This window comes from Cylas formicarius, unplaced genomic scaffold (assembly GCF_029955315.1).
Source record: "Cylas formicarius isolate icCylForm1 unplaced genomic scaffold, icCylForm1.1 PGA_scaffold_6__28_contigs__length_40554024, whole genome shotgun sequence".
Taxonomy (NCBI): domain Eukaryota; kingdom Metazoa; phylum Arthropoda; class Insecta; order Coleoptera; family Brentidae; genus Cylas; species Cylas formicarius.
This window is the reverse complement of record NW_026844347.1, coordinates 21,572,320-21,597,325: the sequence shown is the minus strand read 5'-3', so window position 1 is coordinate 21,597,325 and position 25,006 is coordinate 21,572,320. Positions and strand designations below refer to the sequence as shown.

At 35.9% G+C, this 25,006-nt stretch overlaps 1 protein-coding gene across 1 annotated transcript; it reads left to right on the top strand.

Annotated features, from left to right (window-relative positions):
- The first annotated feature begins 13,286 nt into the window (after positions 1 to 13,286).
- On the top strand, positions 13,287 to 24,649 carry LOC132703566 (uncharacterized). Its single transcript, XM_060672900.1, has 9 exons — positions 13,287 to 13,574; positions 13,833 to 16,643; positions 17,056 to 17,950; positions 18,343 to 18,625; positions 18,681 to 19,025; positions 20,996 to 21,399; positions 22,348 to 22,503; positions 22,559 to 22,764; positions 23,773 to 24,649. Exons 2-9 carry the CDS (start codon positions 13,861 to 13,863, stop codon positions 23,900 to 23,902), a joined length of 5,202 nt encoding a protein of 1,733 aa, XP_060528883.1. The 5' UTR covers positions 13,287 to 13,574; positions 13,833 to 13,860; the 3' UTR covers positions 23,903 to 24,649.
- The last annotated feature ends 357 nt before the right edge of the window (positions 24,650 to 25,006 follow it).

Genomic DNA, 25,006 nt, shown 5'->3' with positions numbered 1-25,006 from the left:
TCCTTGCGAGCTTCGACGTTGTCTCACTGTTTACCAAAGCACCTCTGAAGAGTTGCTTGGACCTGGTGAACAGGATATTTCCTGTCGATATTTGCAAACTTTTTGAAGTCTGTCTGACCGGTAGCTATTTCGTGTGGAAGGGAAACTTCTACGAACAGGTGGACGGAGTGGCAATGGGAAGCCCACTAAGCCCGGTTATAGCCAACTTATTTATGGAACACTTTGAGGAAAAAGCGATCGAGACCTCAGAGTACAAGCCAGCAACGTGGTTCCGGTACGTGGATGACACCTTCGTGATTTGGAAACATGGTATGGACAAGCTCAACAACTTTCTGCAGCATCTCAACAGTCAGCATCCCAGCATCCAGTTTACTATGGAGACTGAAAATGACCAACAACTTGCATTCTTGGACGTACTAGTGAGGAAGCGAGGTAACAAGCTGGGCTACACAGTTTACAGAAAACCAACCCATACGGACAGATACCTGCATGCTCTATCCAACCATCACCCAAGTCAAAAGTATGGGGTTATCAGAACCCTGACAGAACGAGCCCGAAGGATTTGCGAACCGGAGAACCTCCAGATGGAACTTGAACACTTAAAAACTGCGTTCGAGGCAAATGGCTACAGTAAGAGGGAGATCGAGAGATCAATGAACTCAAGATCATCAAGATCACGGGATACCGAACAACGACCCTCCACCCCCCACGCATATCTGTCGTATATTCCGAGTGTCACCGACAGGATTGGCAGAGTATTGAAAAGACACGACATCAAAACAATCTTTAAGCCTACAAAGAAGATCCAGCAGACCATCAGGTCAGCGAAGGACAAGAGGGGCTCACTGTCAGCTGCGGGAGTCTACCGCATTCCGTGTTCATGCGGAAAGGTCTACATCGGGACTACCAAGAGATCAATGGGAACGAGACTTAAGGAGCATAAAGCAAGCTGCAGGCTAGGACATACAGAAAAGTATGCAGTGGCTGAACACGCACTGGGCAGCGGGGAACACAGGATACACTTTGAGAGCTGTAAGTTACTAGCATCGGTCAACGGCTATCACAACAGACTAGTCAGGGAAGCCATTGAGATTCAAAAACACCCACACAATTTCAACCGAAAGGAGACCCTTAGACTCAACCAAATCTGGAACCCGATCCTTAGCAACTCCCGAGCAGTACCGATCGATATCCCGAGACCAACCGAAGCGGAACAAGCCCCGCCCTCCACCAATCGGCATAAATACAACCTGCGCAGGAGAAATCGTCAGTCTACGGCCAACATCGGAGATGGAAGGACCTCTGAAGAAGCTCGCCACTCGTGCTAGCGAAACGTTAGGAAGTAATTCCAATTGACGACGGCCTTTAAACCCGAATGAAGATAATAGCACATCAAATTTTGTTTGTCTTTTTAAATCTGACATCTTATAATTCTACGATTTAAGTCCCAAATAAACTGCTGGACACTGGTACATACAAAATCCTACAAAACCCTTAAAGCTATTAGAACAAAATTTCTGTATATAAAAGCTCAATTTATAAAGTATCGTTAAGTTTGTATATTTGTATCTTATGCAAAAAGTTTGATAAAAGCCACATAAGTTACCGTTTGGTTTGGTGCAGGCAAGGCACAGCGGAACGAGTGTTTAATAAACGTGTTTTTTGGTACATTTTCGCAAAACATAACAAATATTTTCACGTTTTCAGTGGTGAGTAACGTAACTATAGGAACAATCAAAACACGAACAGTGCATAAAATCTACTGGGATCGCTAAACCCGTTACTCAGTCGTTAACAGAGGTCTTAAAGTCACTTCTTGTACACCTGATCGGCCCATAATTGGGTATTTAGAGTAGGAAGTGGAAGAAGTTATATAGCTTTTAATACTCTGGATGGTAAACTAGCGAGTGCATTTCCCGTTTCAACCAGCTGACAATTGTAAAATTTTTTCTCCAACAAATCGATACTTCGTGAGTATTGATTATCGATATTTTCTTTTAATAATTTTTTGAACTAATTTTGAACTATTCGTTAAAAAAATAAACTAAACTAAACTAAATTTTTCCATGATCCGTGACGAGAGTAATGTCGACTTCTAATTCCTCAATCGGTTGGTACCTGATCGGTACCTAAACTTTGCATTTACTGAGCCTTAAAGCAAAAAAAAAACAGTTTGTCTGACCAACCAAGCTCAGTAATGAATCTAAATGTCCTGGGTTGTACTGGTTATTGTAATTTAGTAATTTTTATCTATTTTTATCTTTCCATAAGAACATGGTTTCACATTTCCTGATATTACAGCGAATAGTTCGCTCGGTAGGCAGACTGCGTGGTCAGCGTCATTGCTAAATAAGCTAGAGCTTATAACAAAATTGGATTACAAAAGTCCATACATAGGTCATGAGGAAAGTAGTGGGGTATCCGGACATTTTCAAAAATAAATCTCTATAACTTGTTGAAAAAGACTATCAACACTAACCTGATTTAAAATGGCATCGGTAAAGAGCAATTTGCGATAACAGTACCAATAAAATTAACTGCGCTTTGGAATGGAAAATAGCAAAAAAAAAGTGATATTCAACCATATTAACATTGCAGCTATTAATTGTGTATTTTGGTGGCCTTTTCCAAGTGAAGTGTTTGATATGTTTCGTGTTTATGTTATGCGATGCCGTCTCCTATATTAAAACGCAAAGATATTAGTGTTTTATCTGTTTTTTGTTATATGTTATTTATTTAGGAATGATGATTAATTAATGAAAATTAGTATTTGGTATTTGGTAAAGGATTACATTATTATGTTTTTATTTCGCTGTTTTCGCAAAGCGCGATCTAATGAAGTAATCTAAATCAATCCGCTCGGGGGGTAGTGTTGATATACCGGTGATAGTCTAACAAGAGCAACTTTAAAACAACTCCAATACGCTACCAATTTTACGTTCGCATATTTTTCCTTCCTTGCAAGAAAACGATTTATTGTCCCACTTCGCTCACTGTTTTGAGTTGAACATAAAAATTGAAAATAACTTTGTTAATGATTTTGAAAAAAAAAATATTGCGGCACAATTTTTTTTTAATCGTTACTTGTCAAGTAATAATTTAATTTTCATTTATGCTGAATTAGACTAAGTGGCAGTAATTATTGTCGCCAAATAAACAAAGCTATGATCTATTCCAGCTCATTCGTTCGGGGATACCGATTATCCTATCTTCACTGCTGATTTGCATGGAAACTTCGACGGGCTGCGATCGGAAACGAGGTAACGTTTTGGAGCGCCGCGCCGCAGTCCTTGGGAACGCTCAATCTTAATCTGTCTAAATCTACCTATAAAGTAGCGCCTTATCGCTCCACTGCAGAGATCCTGAACAAAAGTAGACTGCAACATGTAATATCCATCCGATGCTTTCGGAAATCCTTTCTCAATGCGCCAGACGATTCCACGTTCGGGACAATGGGTTAGCTCCCGTCGGGCATTTTCAAATTTGGAAATTCGTTGCCGCAGATATTTTCTCGGGAAAAAATACAGTGTTTCCACAAACGAAAAGTTCCGTATTTTCGTATCTAACAAATGTGTTTCTAACAAAGCCCGAAACTTTGGAAAATCTTTTTTTTAAACAATTTTAAAATAAATTTACATCTCTACAGTCTTGGCACTATCTGAGCGAGTACTGTAGAAGTTAGTTTGCCACAGTGCTGCTGCACGCTAAAAGGCGCACTGCAAATGCCCACAGGTTTAGTCTTCTTCTTATATAGAAATTGCAACTTACCAGACTGCATGTTATCATAAAACATTAACTTAGGTTTAAAGCTCTGTAATACTATTTACAAATATTTTTGATTCCTCCTGCATTGGTTGTTGATAAACCGAACTTACTGACGTTTTCCCAATCATCCTGCTGGCATTTTCAGAGCTTAACTGAAACTGGTCAATATGTGTGGACTTTGCTAAAGGCGGGTTATGAACATTGTCTCGGATGACTGGTGAAAGGTAAAGACCTGAGTGGCGATTAACATTTTTTGATTATTTAAAGATTTCTATTCCAATTTTTCTTTGGTAGAAGACATTGATTACATTCAAGAATTTTCTTTGGTCAAATAAAATTTGATGTCCGATTCCATGACTGTGTTGAGCAACTGCTGATGAGTTTATTTGTCGTAGTCTTAAGGCTCTTTATCTTTAAGATAAAAAATTAATAGCATAGTTTCCTAAACAGAGGAGCCGTAAGGTACTCCATACTCAACATCCCTAAAAGTAATATTTCACTTTATTCCTAGCTTACGAGGTCCTATCACCGTTACTTAATCTTAACCTCTACCTCTTTTCTATCCTTCATTTAACTCAATTTTATTCAAAATATAGTAGCTTAAAAAAAATTATGATTCCAAAATTATTGCGAAAAACCGTCTTAGTAGTAGTAGTAGCAGCCCATTTAATCCCTAACCACTTTTCCAGGCACGTTCGTATGAACTTTTTCTTATTTCGAGGTTTAAAATCTTACCCCAATTGATTTCAGAGTCATTGTGGAACACCCTAAACTTAGCAACTAAAAAACTGGTACTAAATAGCATATTATGCAACAAGATTATTAGACTAGTGTCGTTTTGAGTCAATTTTTGCAAAACATCTTTCATTCTTCTTTCTTATTTTAGAGTACAGAGTAAAACAAAAATAATTCAAAATACTGGTACTTTGGTCACAGGTTTGGGAGCGTCGGACGTTGCAATGATGCAAAATGTAATAATCGTAAGAAAATTATAGATTGCAACACGCTGATAAACTTCGATCACTTCTTAGTTAAACACTCGCTCCGCTATAGTAGCCCGTGCCAAATGAAACTCATGACTAAAGTGGCGTTGACCAAACTTTGCATAATATACTATTAACAACTCTAAATTATTGGGTAACCATCATTTTGTCAGCGTGGGCTGTTTCACTTTAATATCAATATATATACCACGATCGTATGCGTAATATATAAAAAAAATAGTTATGAAAAATTGGTTTTAGTCAGCACCAATTCTTTAAAATATTGCCAACTCCATACAGTTGCCTGCAAATATCAAACAGAGTTTTTTAATTATTATTTGCTGTAATATAATTAAAAGGGACAAATAACTAGATCTTGCATTGCGGCATAAACGTTATGTTAGCTATTTAAAGAGGCCGCATCCAAATGGCAAGCAACCACTGGCATCACGACTTTCCCTTCCCTCTTAGCTAGCTCGTTCTCGGACTAGGTTATTTCATCTCTAGTATGTAAAAAATTTTGTTTGCTTCGGTTCCGTTTTTGGCTGTATAGCCCGGATAACTTTAACCCTCTCATATATACGGCCGTCCAACAACTTTCCTGGTTTAATACGTCAACTCGACGACATCGAAACCGAAGGTACTTATCCCGAGCAACACGACGGGACCTGCAGGAGAGACAGATCCCGAGATCCGACAGGATTAAGCTCACTTTCACGCTAGAAGCGACACTGATGAATTTTGCTTTTAGCCCCTGTACAGCTAACGGAACGATATTTTAAGACTCTTAGGCCGATTTGGGTTGATATTTCGGGTCGGATCAATTTAAAATTAGCCGTGTTTCACATTGCTCGGAGGATATTTGAAGTAAAAGGGTTTTGACATGATAGACGAACATCATTTAGCATCAAGACCGGAAAATAAATGTTATGTAAAATTATGCTGGATGCAGATAAACAGAATGAACTGCGCAATGCGAGAGAGGTGTCATTTAAAAATTTCAAACGTTGGCACCAAAAATCCTACTATAATCCCCCTTGCTGTAAAGTGCACATTAGTTATAGAAAATTAATATTGCATGACATACCATGGTGAAAACATCAATGATAACCAAAGCTCCAATACTTTGGCTTATTGAGACTTATGAAACGACTGGGAAATAAGGCCTTGTCTAGGTCAAACCGATTAAAGCAGCAAAAAATGAATATAAACCCTTGCGCAACCTTTTTACTATGGCACTCGCGCACTATGGGATTTCGCTCAGATCCCAAAGGTTTCTAGAAGACACTGAAATATTTGAACATTAATGCGAGGCCTTGCAGCCGATGTATGTTTCTGATCCGTCCACATTTAATCAGTTTTTAAGTGTTCCGTCTCTTGCTGGTGAAGAGCAGGCTAATCAAGATATGATTTCGTATTGTTTTTGGGTCGTGTTTATGTCGGAATTGCTAGTCGGCTTAATTTTGGAATCGTAACAGGGGAGAATGTGGAGAGAGCAATATACAGAAATTAAATCAAACAGAAAAGGTGTGGACGGCATCAATCTAAAAATACCATCTTTAAATATTCCTCATCTAATACCATTGGTGACGTTTATCATCAACAAATGTGTTATTACCTGCAAATTTCCATCATTGTGGAAGGAGGCTGATATAATACCTATTCCTAAGATAAATTCGCCATCTGAAATCTCACATTTTCTTGTAATGTCTAAAATATTGGAGACTATTATATATGGTCAACTTAGTAATCTGGATTCGGGCCTGGGCACAGTATGATTACAGCACTAATGACCTTTTTAGGGCTCAGGATGTGTCAAGAAATACTTGTTTGATTTTGTTGGATTACAGCAAGGCCTTCGATATTTTAAATTATAATCTTCTTATTTGAAAGTTGCTATTATTATTATCAAAACTTTCTTGGGAGGTCGCAGGCAGTCGTTGGGATCAGTGGTGTCTATCTATCAATTTTAAAGGGAGGTCCTAGGGGCAGCGTTTTAGGACCTCTATTGTTCTCGATTTACACATTTGACTTTTCTAGGCACCTAAATAAATATTTATCATTGTCGGTCAAACATTTTATCATTCAATGGCATAAATGAGGATCTTGAAACTATTTCTAGTATCTTCAAAGTCCATGGTCTGATATTAACTTAGGAGTCTTTCTTGATAGTAAGCTGCTTTTTGATTCTCGCTTGTCTCATTTACTGCAGAAGTCCTACCGTAAACTGAATGTACTTTAAACTACCTTATCTACTGAGATTAGAATTAAATTGTGTGACTCTCTTATACTCTCCCTATTGTGATATGCGCACGTTGTATACTGGCGGGCTCTATATAAATATAAAATTTTTGAGTGGTTTAAAATTGTCATATTGTTAATTTAGATGTACTTAAGGGCTAATTTTGATATTTGTTGGTTTTTTCTTGTTAAATTCTGAATATTCTACTACATTGTATTGGTGGATGGGTGGAGTGCTGTGATAGACCTCACTGCCTGCCCAACTCTATTGTGGTATGTTCTTTCTGTTGTATTTTAATAAAGTCCATTTATGCGCTATATCCGTTAGTTCTAGTGTAGATTTGATATTTTGTTGTTGGTTGGAGGTTTGAAGTTTTTATAAGAAAGACCTGCCTAAAATTTGACAAATATAATATAGTTTTGAAAAAATTGGCCTTTAAGCAGAAATGCCTCCCATTGAATTTAGCTTAAAACTATGCTGTATTAGATTATATCATTGTAGCGTACGAGAATGTCATAATTTATATTATTCATGAATGATAAACTAAATTGTTTGGGACTAGTAATAACCTTGCATCATTTTCGAGATAATGTGTAAAACTTTTTACAAAAAATCAGTGGCGTACCATTTTTTCGTTAAAAATATTTAGTGCCATGCTTACCCCGACGCTACTGGCTAAAGTAAAAAAATAATTTTTAGTGAAAAACATTCATTCCAAGCATTGTGGGTCTCTACCAGAAAATCAACAAAATATCGAAAGCAGTTAAAAGACAATGAGGAAGAACAGTCATCTTTTTATATATGTACCATATACCATATAAACCTTTTTTCTTAAAATAATCCAAGCCCCTGCACCCTTTAGATGGTAACTCAGTATATCTACTTCGGCATAGTTAAATAACTTATTACTTTGGAACGTATAATTATTACTTCCCCTAACGTATCCGCGACATTGTTGCTGCTTGCGTCGGAAATTAAATAACTCGAAACTGACAAACGTACGCTAATCCGGCGCCAACGAAACAAAATTACGCCGAACAACGCGAAACGTATAACAAAATTATTAGCGTTGGGGACCTCTGTTGCTATTATTGGAATATATTAAACTTGGCCGTATCCAATTTATTTGGGAATTTCAATTTGTACTCGGATGTGTAGCGGAATTATCGATAAATTATCTTGGATATTGGCCGCCGGTGTTTAGCGGAGGGACCACTTCCGAAAAATCACAATGTTCGGAGAATGCCGTTACCCAAGTCGTTCAGCTATGTTGCCAATTTGACTGGGTACAAATATAAATTGGTTTTCTTTCAAATTGATCACGTACGGGATCGTCCAAAATGCAAGTTATTTGGGAGGCAGAATGTGGATAAGTTGGGTTGTGCAAAAATAGGAAGCACTTTTTATATATTAAATATGGTAACTTTACATATTTAAAGTAACATGACAACATATAGCAGTCGTAAATACGGTATAATTGAAACACATCCAGTGATTATGACATTTTCGTTTGAAACTAAATTTTACACATTAACCTGCACCCGCACTTTTTTAAACGGGGATGTTCCGTAAGCCAAATGAAAACTGTCGGCGGCCATCTTGAAGATCGTCAGCAATGGAAAACAGAAATCAGTTTGTGTGAAAACAAAAGCATAACACATGGTTTTTCATGGAGCGTAAGACATAAAAAATTTTCTTAATTTTGTTTAAAGGTTTGATATCCACCTTTCTTTCTTTTATATAATAATTAAAATGGCAAATTTGTAATGAATAATACTCTCCCAAACAATTTGATGCAAGGAAATCCTTATTAAACTTATCACTAATTCTTTAAAAAAAAATGCGCAAAATGTATGTTAGTATATGCAGTGGGTATGTGCATGCGCAGAAAATCATTCCTTCCACTTCAGCTATTCTTGAAAAAAGAAAAAAAAAATAGAGATTAGAGATTTCTATTCTTAAAATCGAGGAATAGAATTGAAACATGGAGAATCTATGTTGCCAAATGTCTCAACATAATTTTCACAAATGAACGTAATTTCATCCAAGCCTCCACAATATACTCTATTCTAAGATTTTTATATTAAAGCTGTGGTGCCGGTTTTAAAAAGTTGCTTTAACAATTCTGTTATTAAAAATTAAATTACCACTCTAAATATTTCATCAAAACCAGCCTACGTGATCTACGTGATACGTCAAATTCCAAACAACAAATTCACTTTCAATTTAAAAAGAGTTGAAGTTCAGTTTGTATTATCTTGACACGTTTTGTGGTGTTTTTACGGCGTCGCCCGCCCATTGTGTCCCGATTTAATTTTCAGATTAGGTACTCCGACGAAAACGGTAATGAGATTTTATTAAAAGGACTGCAAAACTTATTTAGCAGTCACGCGAAATGTCTGGCCGAATTTCATTGTCGTATATATGTATCTCAATTTTAGGAACGTCTAAAAAGTGAAAATAGGATTCAATTTTTGATGGGCTCCACGTTATTCGATTTATGCCTTCACGTCGTTATTTGGTTTTAATTTTGAACCGGTTGCTCGCTGAATTTCATGGGTTGTAACAGGTTCTTTCTTTAACAAATTGTAAATTGGGCAACAAGTATGATAAACATCGCTTTAGTCACTTGCTTTGGCGCGAGCAGAACAAGTTTTTAATATACGAGTGACTAAAGGAAATCATTAACAGCGTTCAATATTCCGTAAATTACACGTTGTGAATGCGGTAGCTCTTACGTAGGTAAGACAAAGAGATCTTTGGAAGTAAAAATCAAGGAACATCCAAAAAACACAATGGGTAAGCGAAGAAATCAGGCGTGGCTAACCACTATTGAATGTATGGACATTACATGAAATGGACAGAAACGGCAATTATCAGCAAAGGAACGACACTGGAGAAGGAGAAACTTCTTTGAATGTTAAGAATGTTTTGAAACCATTACTTGTAAAAATATCATCTTTTTTTCTACTGTGAACTCACCACCAGTCAAAATTGTTATTGTTGGGGAAGTTAAGTATTTAGAAATTTAAAAGTGACATCAAATTGTACCGGCCAATGTCTTGAATAATTCTATTTGCATCGTTTGACCTTTAAATCATGTTACAATGCATTTCCATCACGTTAGTTCTAAGTAATTCACAACCATTACCATTATTACCACATTATCGCTGTATCTGTCCAAAATTGCTTATATTATATGCAAACCGAGGCTATAAGTTACTAAATAGAACGACTAATTTCTTTAACCGCATCTAAAAACGAAAATATTTACCTCCTTGTGTAACCTTTCAACACTTTCATGCCTCTTTCAAAACATGCAACGAAACAAATTCGTATTATATCCGATTCTTTTTTGAGCGGCGATGATTTTAGTATCTGAAATTTTGTTGCGATTTTAAAAGATTTCTGCCAGCATTTTTTTATTTGTCTGATATAGCAAAAATATTAGAGCGTTGCAAATTTTTAAAAACCCTGAGTCTGCTCCTTCAAGCAAATCTCTACAAAACGACGAGCTTCGTTCGCAATGATTTAAAGTTTAATTGGTCCAGATTACCCCCTACTCATACTCCACTAATGACTTGTAAATAGGAACATTATTAAACATTTTTATTATATCATTTTAAAACATTTTTTAATTGCCTTCCAGAGTATGTAAGAATATGGGGTGTATACATTGTTTGTTATTTATTTTAAGAAGAACATAAATTATTACAAACGGTTTTTTAATAAATGTCGGATATTTTGCTGAGCAATTTCGCAAGTATCTCATATAAACCAGAAGTACTTAAACATTTTTTGAGTTTCTTGTCCACATGGCTTGAATTTTGATGTTTGTCAATTCTGATGGTCAAGTCAGTGAATTTATTCGTGTTGTTTTGAAAAAATGTACCCAAAAACTAACGGTCGTAGATAAAGTATAACATGCTACACGTTTGGTAAACTTTTTAAACCACCCGTTTGTGACTCAAATGCCGTTTACCACGCTTGTTGCATAATATATTATTTAACAGGAGAAATTCAAATTTAATCTTAGTTTGCCATTTTATTTTAGAAAGCTCTACTTACAAGTTGGTAAATTTGTGCGAAAGCTCATCTTACTGCCGATACCGAGAGCGAGAAACACCGAGGTTATTAAATATTAATTTGGGTTGTGTTTTCAACAAAATATAAGACGATCAGTTAGATTCTTGAAAACCGCTACTAAACCGATACTAATTTCTTATAAAATCGAAAACAGATCGATAGAATCACAGCGCCTCATGTAAAATTTTCGTTTTGTCATTTACCCTATAGTTTCTTGTACCGGTTTGGTTGACTTGGTCGCCTAGCCTAATATGTTTGTAAAGCTTAAACCGTGGGTAAATAGAAAACATCTAAAACCGATTAACTAGGCCGGCCAACTGATAGACCCGAATGGCGCTACACGGCAAAATAGGTGTTATGTAAATACCGCAAGCCCGAAAATGAAAATAAAATCAATAGTAGTGTATACGTTCGGGACTTTATAAATAATAGAGTTAATTTAAATTCGCAACATGAATTAGCACTCTATCACAATGGAAGCTGCAACGGAATGGAGCGCTGCTTAAACCGGGAACATTTCCACCGTAGGGATCGGGTTGCATCCCGGGACAGCGGCAACTGACACGCCTTTACCCCCGAACGCTCGTCCGCTGATGCATATATTTCACGCGACGCCTTTTTAAAGAGTATTTTTTTCGAAAATCTGATAAGCAGCTATACTCCCTACAGTCGCACGCTGGTCAAGAGCAACAATGGTATGTTATGTGACAAGTTGGATAAGCGCTACTATAAAAACAACTTTCAACAGCACAAGTTCAATCAAACTAATAGTACAATAAAGAATATGCATGTATGCAACTTAACTACTTTGATAAAGTTCTTCAATCACTCGTTTAATAAGCACTCGCTCTGCTCCTGTCAAGTGAAACTCTGTCTAAAATGGAGATTATCAAACTTGTTGCATAACACTGATGTCACTAGACTGTTCTCTAATAAATCGGAACCTGCACTGCAAATCTGAACTTCCTTTGAAAATGGCAACACTTACAAAGTTTTTAATTTTTGAAATGAATAAAGTACCTCACTATTGGAGAATTCAGTTACATTTATTTTTGTGGGATTTAGCCATGAGTTATGGAAAACTGCATCTGCATTTTTTATTTGGGATTCGTGTTAAGGCAGTCCCACAATTCATGTTATTTCGTCTAATGTATAAATATCCAAAGTATATGCCACATATGTTGTTGAACAATTCTAGTCCTTCTCTAGTTTGAAAGTTCTTGCTTTCAATTCGCAGTAGTTCTTAATTTCATATTTGGTATTCTTTTTTATGCAGGCACACAAGGAGCGGGCACAGCAATACAGGTTTTGTCGAGGTCTGTGTGGTCAGTCCAACTTTTAGTTAGTTTACCTACATCGTATCACAACCTAAGAAATGTATACATAATTTTAACTATGAATATGACTTATTAAATATTTATTCTAGTCCTTCGATTGCCTCCACATACAAGTGACTTTTTCTTATAACGGATACACAGTCGCGTTCTTAACATGCCCACATCCGAAGTTCCAACCTTGCACCTCTGTTCTTTTCACTTTTATTATTGACTTAGAAATACTATAGGCAACCCAAATCTTCCTTTCGTTAACCATATTAAAATTTATTTCGTAATACAAGGTTTCAAAGATTGCTCAAGAAAACAACTTAAAGTTTGTAATTTCCTTTAATTAATTTAATTTAAATCTCGCTCAAATTCAGTTGTTACACTCAACTTCCCATTTTTAAATTTATCAATATTGTTGGTTGTTATCTCTATTTTACATCCAATTACAACACACAACACAAGAAAAGAAAATGTGAAAAATATCTTAACGATGCCTTATCTGAAAGTACAAAAAATAACACACGAAAAATATAGTGTATTAACAAAGTTTAGTACAGATTCGCTGTTATTAGTTGTTAACATATAAGGTTAAAGCTTAATTTAAGGGAAAATTTACCATTGAATTACCCATTTTCCAGAAAAATTTTAAGTTTTTCAAAATTGTTTGTGCCTAAGCAGTGTAATAAGATTAACAGTTTGGACATAGGCATTTAATACCGCTCTTGCCGCAAATCGAGCAAAACCAAAACTAATATTTACATTTTTACCAAACAAACAGAAATCTGTAAAATAGTTATGGTGTCATCCCTATACCGAGCGTCCATTAGGCAGGGAAATTTAATTTGTTAGTTTTATATCATTTCATAATCAGACAAGGTACATCATCTAAAATTGTTTTTCGTATCGTGATTTAAATTGACTTACAAATTAATCAAAATTCAAATCTGTAGTGCATCTTCCAAATAATATAAAAAAAATGTTTATCCTGGGCCCCTAAACGTGACAGTGCAGTATGTTGGCTATTCTGTCTATCGCGAAAATTGTTCATGGCTTGCTTGGAACGCCATTTTATTAACCTTTTAGGCGGGGAGATATAAATTTATTCAAAAAATATGTGCAAACAATACACTTGTGGAATACATGGTCTCGGATAATAAAGCGTTAATTATGAAAGTAAGTTGAAGTTGTAAACTTAAACATCCTTTGCATATCGCTTAAATTTTCTCGTTACAACAAAGCTTACACTGATTATTGTTTGTGGTCCTCTGGCTCGTTCACCTCAAATGTAGCTGTTATGAAACGTAACATATCAGCATCCATTACGGTGAAAAATTCGCTATTCATTCAAGTAATTCAAGTAAACATCACTTGACATTATACAAAACTAACCACAACATCCAAATAAAATTAATAAAAAGTTGTTTGTAATAGGAATATTGAAGATCCCAGCAAAATCGGTATGGAAGATGGTTTGGACGGTCCTTTGTCGAATGTGGCGGTACCGGTCGGCTTTAAAAATGGAGTAGTAGGTCCTGCCATGGCCAATTCACCTGATGGGAATGCAGCAGATACCAGAGAGGACAAAACGACTAATGAACCTTCTAAAGTTAATGGAGAAAATAACTCGGACATTTTTAGTAGTGCATTTAATGACTCGTACAGTTCTGAAAGTGATGCTTTGGTTATAGATGAAAGTGTTCCAAAGAAGAAACGTTCTAAATGTAAGATTATCCGGAAAACTAAAGAAATATCAAGACGAACCAGTGAAAAAGAAAATGACAATTTTTCTCCTAACAGTAACTGTAAAGAAAGTGAAGTAGTGACACAGGATAAAGTTTGTGTTCCAACCAATAATAAAGTCGAAATCTTTGAACCAACGAAAGATTTAGAATGCAGTATTCCTAGCGAAATTAAAGAAGACAGTGAAGTTAGTGTTTCACTTATAGATCAAACCCCTATTGTCCTTAAGGACAATAAAGTCAGTGCAAGTGATGATATAACTTTAGTAGATCAAGAATTGGATTTAAAAGAGAGTGAAGAAAAGTCGAAGGATAGTGAAATCCCTGTCAGGGACAATGAAATTTGCACAGACAGTGATATAACTTCTAAAGACAGTGAAATTTGTGACGATGGTGAAGTGGGCACAAAGATTGTGGGATACTTTGACCATGAACAGATTTTGAAAAATAGTGATGTTTACACAGAAGAAGATACGGTCTTTTCAAAATGCAATGAAATCAGTGACAATAATGTGGAAAGCAATGGGAATTTGAACAATGAAGTACTAACACACTCTAATCCATTTTTCAATGCGTCTCTGTTTGAACTTTCCCAGCTACATCATATTGCTGAAGAAATTCCAGATGATTTTCCTCAAAAAGGTGTAGAGGGTAAGTCTGTGAAACGTAAACCCAAGCCAAGGTTAAAAGAATATGCTCAATATTTGGGTCTTCAGCCTGCAGTGCAATTTAAGTGTTCAAAATGTGGAAGGTCTGGCTTTGAATCTTTTCCAAGTTTGCAGGAGCATCTGATTCGCTGCAATTCAGTGCAAAGTGTGGTAGAGAGAGCTCCTGAGAATGAAAACTCTTGTTCTGCTTTTAAATTGACTAGAAAAGTGTTCTTGTGTTCAGCCTGCGGAACCTATTATGAAAATTGGAACCTCTACATGCATATGTTAGAATTTCACAGGCGGTATATATGTTTATATTGCTTGGGAATGTTTTCCATATTAGAAGATTTATGCCAGCATATTCAGTCAAGGCATAATCTGGAACCTGGTGTGAAAAACAGTTTAGATGAATTTTTTAGTGTTTACAATGAACCCTGTTATATAATTTGTTGTGAGTGCAATAAGCTTTTTAACGAACAAGAAAACTTCTTCTATCATAGTTGTATAACGGCCAGATCAACAGCAAGGACCAAACCAAAACCAATCAAACAATTGATTACTCCTGAGAACCATGTGACAGGTGATTCTGGTGCTGTTCGAAAGGATACTGAAAGAAATGAAAGTCTAAGTGAAAAGGAAGCTACCAATAACGAAACAGTGGAAAGCATAGATTCAAATAAAAACGTGGATTCTGACATTGAAAACCAGCCTACACATCAACAAACGCCAGACAATGAAGAAATAAGTCAAATTCAGAATGACAGGGAGAAAACTGAAATTATGCCAATTTCTGAAAATCTGCCACAAAGTGATCTAAAGGAAATTAAAGAGTCTATCGAAAGTGACCATCTGGAAACATCTCTTGAAATTTGCCAGCAAAAAACTTCAAAAGAGCAACTAAGTAAATGCAATATAGAAAATTTGAATGACAATCTAGACAATACTATATCGGAACCAATGGATTTTGAGGAAAAGGTGGAAACTAGAAAAGTTCCAAAGTTGTCTCTAAAACTCCCCCGACCAAGCTCTTATCCCACAGTAGAAGCTGAAGATAGTGATGGTAGTGAAAAATTAAATATGGAAGTTGAGAATACTGATAATGAAATTGAAGCAGAGCAAGAACCAGTTACAGAAGAGAAGCCTCAAATGCACATTGCTGGACCTGACATTTCTGTGACAGAGCTTGAATTAGAGCATCCCCTTGACAAAATTGAAATTGCAGTTCTTCTGCAAAAATGTTTAAAAGCCACTGCTGCTAACTGTATATATTGCAACCATTCCCGTCGAATAGCAGTAAATGGAAAACAATTGGGATTACATGCCATTGGAGAGCATCGGTACTCAGCAATTGTAAAAAGCATTACTGCTGAGGAGCTCATACCAGAAAGTTTTGTATCACGAATAAAGGAAGGCTTGGAAGAGATGCAAAATGTGTTTTTCAACTTAGACTCAGGATTGTCGAATGAGGCTGTAACATTCTCTCATGTGTTTGAGTGTTTCCAGTGCCATTATACAACCACTGTGCACAAAGAACTTTATCTGCACAACAGGAAGTTTCATTCAAAGAATCTACTGCTGTGTATCATGTGCAAGTCGAACTTTTATAGTTACAGTGAGCTGATATGCCATCTTTGTCCAGGGGTGTACGTTCTGGACTATGATTTGCAGTTTCGTTGCTGCATGTGTGTCTGTGATGATCTGCCCTCGTCTTTCCGTCTAATGGTACATTTAAGGAAGAAACACAATGTGTGTGATGTATGCCTAGAGATGTGCCACAACCAATACAAATTATCTAATCACGTCTGGAAACACAAGCTTCATCATTTTTGCTACCGTTGCGGAATTGCTTACAGGTATTGAAAAAAATTGACTTCAGAAATAAATTTCACAATTTGGATCTAAAAATTAAATTAGAAAAACAAAATAAGGTTCAAAATTAAATGATACAGCTTGGCAATGATATAAAACCTGGAAAGTTTTAAGTTAGGTTAGGAAAGTAAGTTGTAGATTTCTGTGCAGATATATTAATATTAATAATATTAATATATATTAACTTTAAAAATGTTTTTTCTTTTTTTATGGGTTTTGCAATTTTTTGTTGAAGATTTATTGGAAGCAAAAAATATTTTAGGCATCTAGTGAACTATTGCAATTATTTATTTATTGGTGGTTCACGCTGTGAATCACCAATAAATAAATGATAAAAGAAGCAATTGTTTATTGAAATTGATGGTTCCATTTTTAAATAATATTTTCTTTAAATAGGAACAAACCTGATATCACTAGACATCTATTCTGGAAACACGGGACTGAGAGTGTGCTCTGCAAGAAATGCCTGCAGAAAAAATGGCCACATGTCTACCACTTTTGTGTGCCTCCTACCTCTTTTGTGTGTGAAGATTGTAGCATCACATTTTCTCGAGCAGTCTCCTTAAAAGTTCACAAAAGACTACATAGCAATGAAAAGAAGCATGCCTGCACCTATGAAGGATGTACCGAAACATTTATATCGAAAAAACTTATGATCAAACATGAGAAAAAGCACTGGGAACCAACTGAAGAAGAAAATCCTGTAGCGGAGGTGAATGATGAAACTGAACATAAAGAAAGTGAGAAAACGGAAGAAGAGAAAGCCAAAGACAGTCTGGAAAATGAGGAAATTCAAAAGTCAGTAAAGCCAAAAGTTGATGTTTATGATTTGCCTGAATTAAATTTATCTGAAAGTGATAGTAGCGATTCTGAAACTGACACTGAAAAAATCAAAGAAGCCGCAAGCAATGAAGCTGAACAAAAATTGAAAGAGTCAGTAACAGAACCAGATGAGAATAAGAGTGCCCAACTGACAGAGGAGGCTAGACCTGTTGAAGAAGAGTCTAGACAAGAAATTGTTAAAATTGGTCCTCAGGAGACAGTTGAGGAAGAGGAGAACTCTTCTAAAGTTATTCAGAACATCTGGGATAACTTTAAGAGCTACCAGGCCAGTAAAGAAAAGCTCGACCAAATGTTTGTAAACCAAGAGACAGATAAATATGAAGACTCAACGTCTGAGATTCCAATTCCTCATGTGGAAGTGCTTACCATGGAGATGGCATTGATGGATCACGATTACTGCATCGATCCGGAGAGAAAACAGGTTGATCAGAGCATAATAGAAGTAAAGGTAGGAAAACTGACAAAATATCTTATGTTATAATTTGAATCTGATATCATTTTAAAATTCTGAAATTAAATTTATTGAATTCTTTATTGATATTCTACTGATCTCAAAACTATTTGAGGATGTTTATAAAACTGCCTATTGATTGAATTGAATGAAAGTTATTTCTTCCATCAATAAAAAGCATCAGCACACAGACAAAATTCACTAAATGGTGTCTGGTTAGAAGCTTAACTTGTAACATGTCTGGAAATCGGATGATGCATTTGAAGGTTTTCTAATTGATCAAATTATTGATAGTAATTTCTAAATTTGCGCCACTAACACCCCTAGACGGGCAGATACTTTTCTTCGGCTAATTTTTTTTTGAGTAACTTCAAAATGTTTTGATACAGCCTGCTCTGGAGTCCACAGAGCGAGTAGACCATGACTATTGCTTCTTCAAAAGAGAAGGAAAAGAAGCAGAAACTTCTAAACCAGAAGAGAAGTTCTTGACTGACTGTCCTCAACCAGAGGCCCCCAAAAGTACTCAAAAAGAAATTATTTCCTCTAGTTCATCCAGCAGCAACAGCGACAGTTCAAGCTGTTCTTGTGGATCAAACTGTTCATGCACCTCAAGCTCCGGTAGTTCTAGTTCCAGTTCTGACAGCTCCGACTCTGAAAGTTCCACCGAACAAGGTAATATACAGATTATATAGTCTTAACTTATATTAAATTGGTAACCTGTTTTAAGGACAAAAAAAGCAACAGGCAAAAAGACAGAGACGTAAACAAAAAACGACCAACTCAGCAAACGAAGTGGTTAAAAAAAAGGAAACACAAGTCCAATCTCAGTCGGAACTACTGGGACACCCTCCTGTTGAGGCTCCTATAGCTGAATCAGACCTGGACACTAGTGAAAGTGAAACCGATGAAGAGTTCTATGATAGGCAACCACAAAAATTCGCAAAAAAAATTTTGGAAGAGAAACGGGCCCAACTGTTGGCTGAAATGGGGCCTAATATGGTTCCCAATGGGTCATTCATAGAGAGCACTAGCAGGCCTCCTACTCCGCCTGCCGGCACCGTTGAGGAAGAAGGTAACAATGAATATATAATGCAAGTGGAAATTATTGTCTCGTTTCTTAAAATAACTTAGTAATAATCAAAGGCTAAAGTTAACTTTTGTTCTGTCCTTTTCTAATAAGAAGTTAGCCTAATCCTGAAAATTTTAAATTTGTGTCAGTATTACATTTATTACAGGGACGAAGGAAGGAATTGAATATTGACTTCTTCAGTGGTGCAGCAATTGATACTTGAAAGCTCGTTTCTCACTTGGCAATTTTTCTTTAAAATTGGTGCAATTTTAATTCCTAGCATGTGCATAGTCAACGTTTCTATCAGCTGATACAATTGTTATTTCGTTACTCAGATGGCCAACTCAGGTGGCCAACATTCAGAGATGTTAGGAGAACAAGGACATGATATTACTGTACAATAATTAGTTCTTTTTTTATTTTTTTCACGTTCTTATCATTTTCATCGCACCTGACGTATTGTAAAAAAAATGAACATCAAAGAGCCAAGAATAGCTTTAAAATGCTTGCTATATTTGAAGTTGGATAACCTGTTTCAATTTTTCTCTGTCGACCGGTACATTGAGGGAGGGTGGTAATGGAACTAATAAATTTTCTTGGTTCCATAATGGTTACTGTATCCTTCCTAAAAAGAAGCGTAACAAACCAGCTACAATAATTCTGTTGTCAGCAAGGAGCTCACAGTGCGCAAATTGAAATGATGACTGACGTCCCTGATTCACTGCCCATTGGGGGATAATTCAGATAGAGCTCTAACAATTGACATTATTTTAAAGGCATACCTTCAAGCAGAAACAAATTCAATGAAAAGAGTCATAGTGGGTGAAAGACTTTTGAAAGTAACTATGCAGAGCTTATCAGATGTAGCGAATATATTTCATAGAGCTATGGAATTGAGGACTGTCGAGTCCTTTCATGTGACTGAACACCTCAGCAAATTGAAAATGAAATTAAAATATTAAGATAAAATTGAAAAAGAAATATCTGGGAAAACTATGCCGGATATGGTGGAGAGAGAGAGACATGAGAGGACGACAGCCCAAATTGACAACAGACCTGCTAAGCTACAAAAGAAAGACGGTAATAATAATGGTCGATCAACTGATGGCCACTGCCGGCTTAAGGGGTATCTATGCTTAATGGAAGGAAACAGGAATGCATTTACTACTCCAATATGAAGGCCTACTAACCAAACCATAGACAAGCTACACAACAGAGCGATTATCAAACCTTTAGACGGTAATCAGCAAGACAAACTCAGATAAGCTATGAGAGAGCTGGAGAGTCGCTATAGGTCCTTTAAGTTGCAGTGATGCACAGACCCATGCCTAACTTATCTAAATTTCAAAAAATTGTTAAAGTGAATAACAATTTAAACTAGACAACTGACAGTGTTTAAGCTTCTGGTCAGTTGAGTTTTATAAATCGGTCTGTGGAAGTACCAATGGTACCAAAGAGAAGTATAGAGAGAAGGGAAACTAATAAATTAAATTTGCCTGATATCACTGTGAATTAAACCCTATAGAATTGGTATAGGCGCAAGTAAAAGGGTTTGTAAGAAGTCATTGAGGGGGGTGGGGGGACGAGTCCAGTGACGATAGTGATAGTACCGAAGTACGGTTCTGGAACGTCATTGTGGAATTGCGAATCTATTTATTGAGGGTAACAAAGAGAAACCCAAGCGAGGTATACCTGCGGTTAGAACTTCATAAAGATTTATCTTTGGGAAATGTATAAATTTTTTTGGTTTGAAACTGAATTTTTACTAAGGTAATTCTTGATTTGCGTACCCCTCGGTAATTGGAAATTGCATCTGTTTAGTCAATAAGGCTTATTATTATAATTCGTTTTTATTGCATGAATGTGACACAACTAGCAGCAACAATTGTAATTGACCAATATTTATATCGTTGAATTTTTCTAAATTACCAACCGAGAAGCAGACTTGATGTAATGGTATTATTCAATTTCAGAGCAACCGAAAAGGAAGAAGAAAACGAAAAAGCGCAAAAAGCGGAAGAACGAGAGGAAAGATCCTGTCGAACGTCGCACTTACTCCGCGACGTTAATCATGGATCCGCCAACATCCAAAGTTGCCACACCTCCATATTATCCTCAATACCAATCGGTCTCCGTTGCCCCCACAACGCTGTCGCTCTCGCGAAATTCGCCCAACATGCTTCAGACTCCGCCCCTCTTGTCGCATTCATCAAACGCTCATGCCAAACCCGATGCTGTAACCAGACAAGATTCGACCGATTCCAACTTGAGGGCGTCGAAGCGCCGTCGAGTCCCCAATAAATTTTACGGGTATTCAAGCGACGAAGAGAGCGAGAAACCGGCTGGCCCCTCACTATCGAAAAGCCGAAAATTGGATGTGAGTGAAACGTGTTTAATTGTCGATGTTTTTAATTTCAACCGTTTTTTTTTTAATGGCACACCCTATATATTTCTTCTTCATTCGAATATTTATTTTGAAAAACAATAGAACTTCACCATTGGATTCTGAATAATAGTTTGCAGTTAAACGAAGGTGGGCTAAAAAATATTGAAAACGGGATATATCATATATAAGGTTACTACAGTATTTAAGCTATTTTATTGGGCACGCAATTCAAGGTGAACTAGATTTTTAGGGACAAAATCTTAAAGATTACAGGAAACTCATTTTTACGAAAAAAAAGTTGATATAAATTGCTTTGTTTCCATGATACATAGTGTTCTAAATTCCGAGAACACGAGTTACCAAGAAGGGACAGAAATATTAAAAAGGCGCTCGTTTGTATTAGATCTCAATCAAATCAAAGCAAGGTGCCAAATTAAACTTCTTAATACAGTGACGTTTATCAAACTATACTACTACTGTAATGTTCATAAGTTAAAGTTAATCATCCTTTTTTAAACAGTATTTTTATTATTGAATTTGATCCAATTTTACAAATTCTGTTTGTTACATAATCTTTCGATAATTATATTATTTTTTATTAAATAAAATGTTTGTTCCTTATTAGGTTCTAACTTAATGTTAAGCTAGTTTATTCAGACTTATTTATCTTAATATTTTGAAAACTGTCTATTTACTTATTTTATCGATCGATCAACAGCTTTAAGTGAGAGATTAAATGAATCTAGAAAATTCTTAACCAAGCATGGAGAGTGCGGAAATTTCCCTGCAGTGTGTCGGCAATAAAAATCATAGAGCATCTGCATAGAACGCAATTTGTTTTGCTCTTGTAAATCCAATATATTTGTGGCATTTCTAAAAATAATAACACACCGAGGGCCCTATGGACAGATAATACCTATCATGTACCACCGTGTACAGGTTGCTCCGGCTTCACCAAAGCTTGTTCCACCTATAACAATAAAGACGGGTTCATCACCACTTGCCGTGTCGCCTCGGCCGCCAACAGTTGACCCTATCACGGTTCGTCTTCCAAAGGCGAGTAGTGCTCCCAACGATTATCGAACACAACGAAAAGTAAGACCCACCGAAAAGCTTTTAAAGCGGTATATGTAATATATTATTTTTGCAGAGCATGATCCCACCAATTAGGTTGGGCCCGAAGTTTTCGTTGCCACACCCCCGTTACGATCAAGGCGACACCGGTTCTGATTCGAACGAATCTGACGTCGAAGAGTCAGAACCGGCCGAGTCTACGAGGGAAGTGACGAAACCGCAGCAGCCTCAATTGTACTGTTACTGCAGATGTCCTTATGATGAAGTTTCGGAAATGATCGGGTAAGTATCAAATTTGAATTATCCTAATCTGGTTAGACATTTCATATTGCTCATGTATGTCATTTATCAAAATGTGATGAACGGTGGGATTATAAAAAAAAAGGAACAATGAAGCACTAGCAACTAAACCTATTTTGTTCAACGCTCTGAAAATCTTCAAACTACTGACTCAAATATGTCGTGACCATATAAACGACTTCTTGAATAAACACTAGAAACTTTTTAGAATCAACAAGGGATAAGTAGTGAAAAAAAAATCTAAATATTCATAATCCACTATTTACAATTACTTTTACCAAAAACTAGTAATTTTTGAAGCTGTCTGATTACCTGAAGCTAAACTTCAGTTTTTTTTTATTTGTTTCAAATGCCCATTAAAGGAAGGTCACAAATCTATTGGTGGTCATGTTACCCGCCACTGAAACCAAACTCTAAAGTAAACTTTAATTCTTAACCTCAAAATTTTTGTTATCATTTTGTTCACCTGTTAAAAAGGAATTTTGAATCGTACAGTATGTAATTCCAATAGAACGTAAATCTATAGGGTACCCTAGACTAAGAGTCCTGAGAATGAAGAGTAATGTGGGGTTTTATTTGGTAGTATCCATTTAAAATTTAAAAACCAGCAGTCCATGAAAAGTAAAATGGAGTGCAGTCCTAAAAGGAAAACATTTTGTATTCTAGTATTATATATTTTACGTTGCCAATTATGACTGCATAATCCCCCGATTTACACACCGATAAACAAAACCGGCTTCAAAATATTTAAATGCATTTAGACTTTTGAATATCTATTGTTTGGTGGAAGTAGAAGATAAGTGATTACCCAGAAAAATCAATAAACTTACGTCTCGTGTTTGTGCTCTGAAGGCCATATTGATATATAGATATATTGTTATATAGCTATTATAGGTGGCCTAAATAATTGGAAAATTAGATATTTTTTTTTAATAAAACTGGTTTTTAACTATTGCGTTTGTGTGAGTAATATGTTTTTCTTTCGACTAGTTGCGACTCAAACGAATGTGAGATTGAGTGGTTCCATTTTGAGTGCGTCGGCATCATGGTACCACCGAAGGGTCAGTGGTTCTGTCCCGACTGCAGAAAAAAGAAACAGCAGCGCAGGGAAATAATGTAATCGCAGTTTTCGTACAGTAACGTGTTCCAATGTCACAATGTTTTCGGTCTCAAGAATAATTATTAGTGCTTCACTTGGGTTGTTCCCAAGGATGAATCAATGAAATTTCGTAAAAAAGAAAGTTGGATAAAAAAATTAAGGTGGGAATTAATTAATCTGCCACCATTGTTAATTGCTTCACTGCATGAGGCCAGAAATATAATCAATTGTTTTCGAAAATTATTACTCGCATTATAATTTTATTATTGTTTAATTCAGTCATCCTATCCATGAAGAACATAAAAATGGCCCGCTCGGCAAGAAATATTTTGATTTGTAAATATAGATATTGTACCTGTAAATAGAGATCAGCGCTATGCACATAAGTGTAATTTTTAATATTCACGAATGAGTTTTTTTTTCTTAATTAGGTTTAGTCGTGATGTATAATATTTCTATAACCCGCCAAATTATTGTAAATGTGTAAATATTTTTAATTCTAAGTTGTTCGCAGCACAGAGCAGCGGTTTCTTTTCCAATTTGTGAGTAGATTTAGATCTGAAATACTCCTAATTAATTTCAGAATGTCTAAAGTACATTTCCAATATCTGTTATTAAATGTGGAAAAAGACTTTCTTTTTTTTAACTTACTGAAGTTGTTGTAAAAACAGAAACATACAATAAAAATTGCAAGTTTGAATGATCAGCAATGGTTTATGGCACTCCAAGAAGAGAAGAATGTAAATTCCAAAAAGGTACAATACAAATAATCTTACAGTGTGGTTCATGTTGACTATCCTATTGAATTTTCCGATAACCCCAACACAAGAGTCTAGGTGACATCTATTTAAACTTATCTCCTATGTGTGTATATATATATATATATATATATATATATATATATATATATATATATATATATATATATATATATATATATATAATTCTCCCTTTATTAGCTTTCCAGAACCCATAATCACGATATACAGATACAGATAGCGAAAAAATTAACTAGATTATGTGTTCACATTTAGGACATACTAATTCAAGCATTGTCTTGTATGGATGTGAAGTATGGAAGCTCAACAAAAGGGAGACGGAAGCATTAGAAATATTTGAAAAGAA

Coding starts and splice junctions, on each gene's coding strand:
- LOC132703566 (XM_060672900.1), top strand. CDS start 13,861: ATGGAAGATGGTTTGGACGGTCCTTTGTCGAATGTGGCGGTACCGGTC. Junction 18,626..18,680: donor TGAAAGTTCCACCGAACAAG/GTAATATACAGA, acceptor ACCTGTTTTAAG/GACAAAAAAAGCAACAGGCA. Junction 22,504..22,558: donor ATTATCGAACACAACGAAAA/GTAAGACCCACC, acceptor TTATTTTTGCAG/AGCATGATCCCACCAATTAG.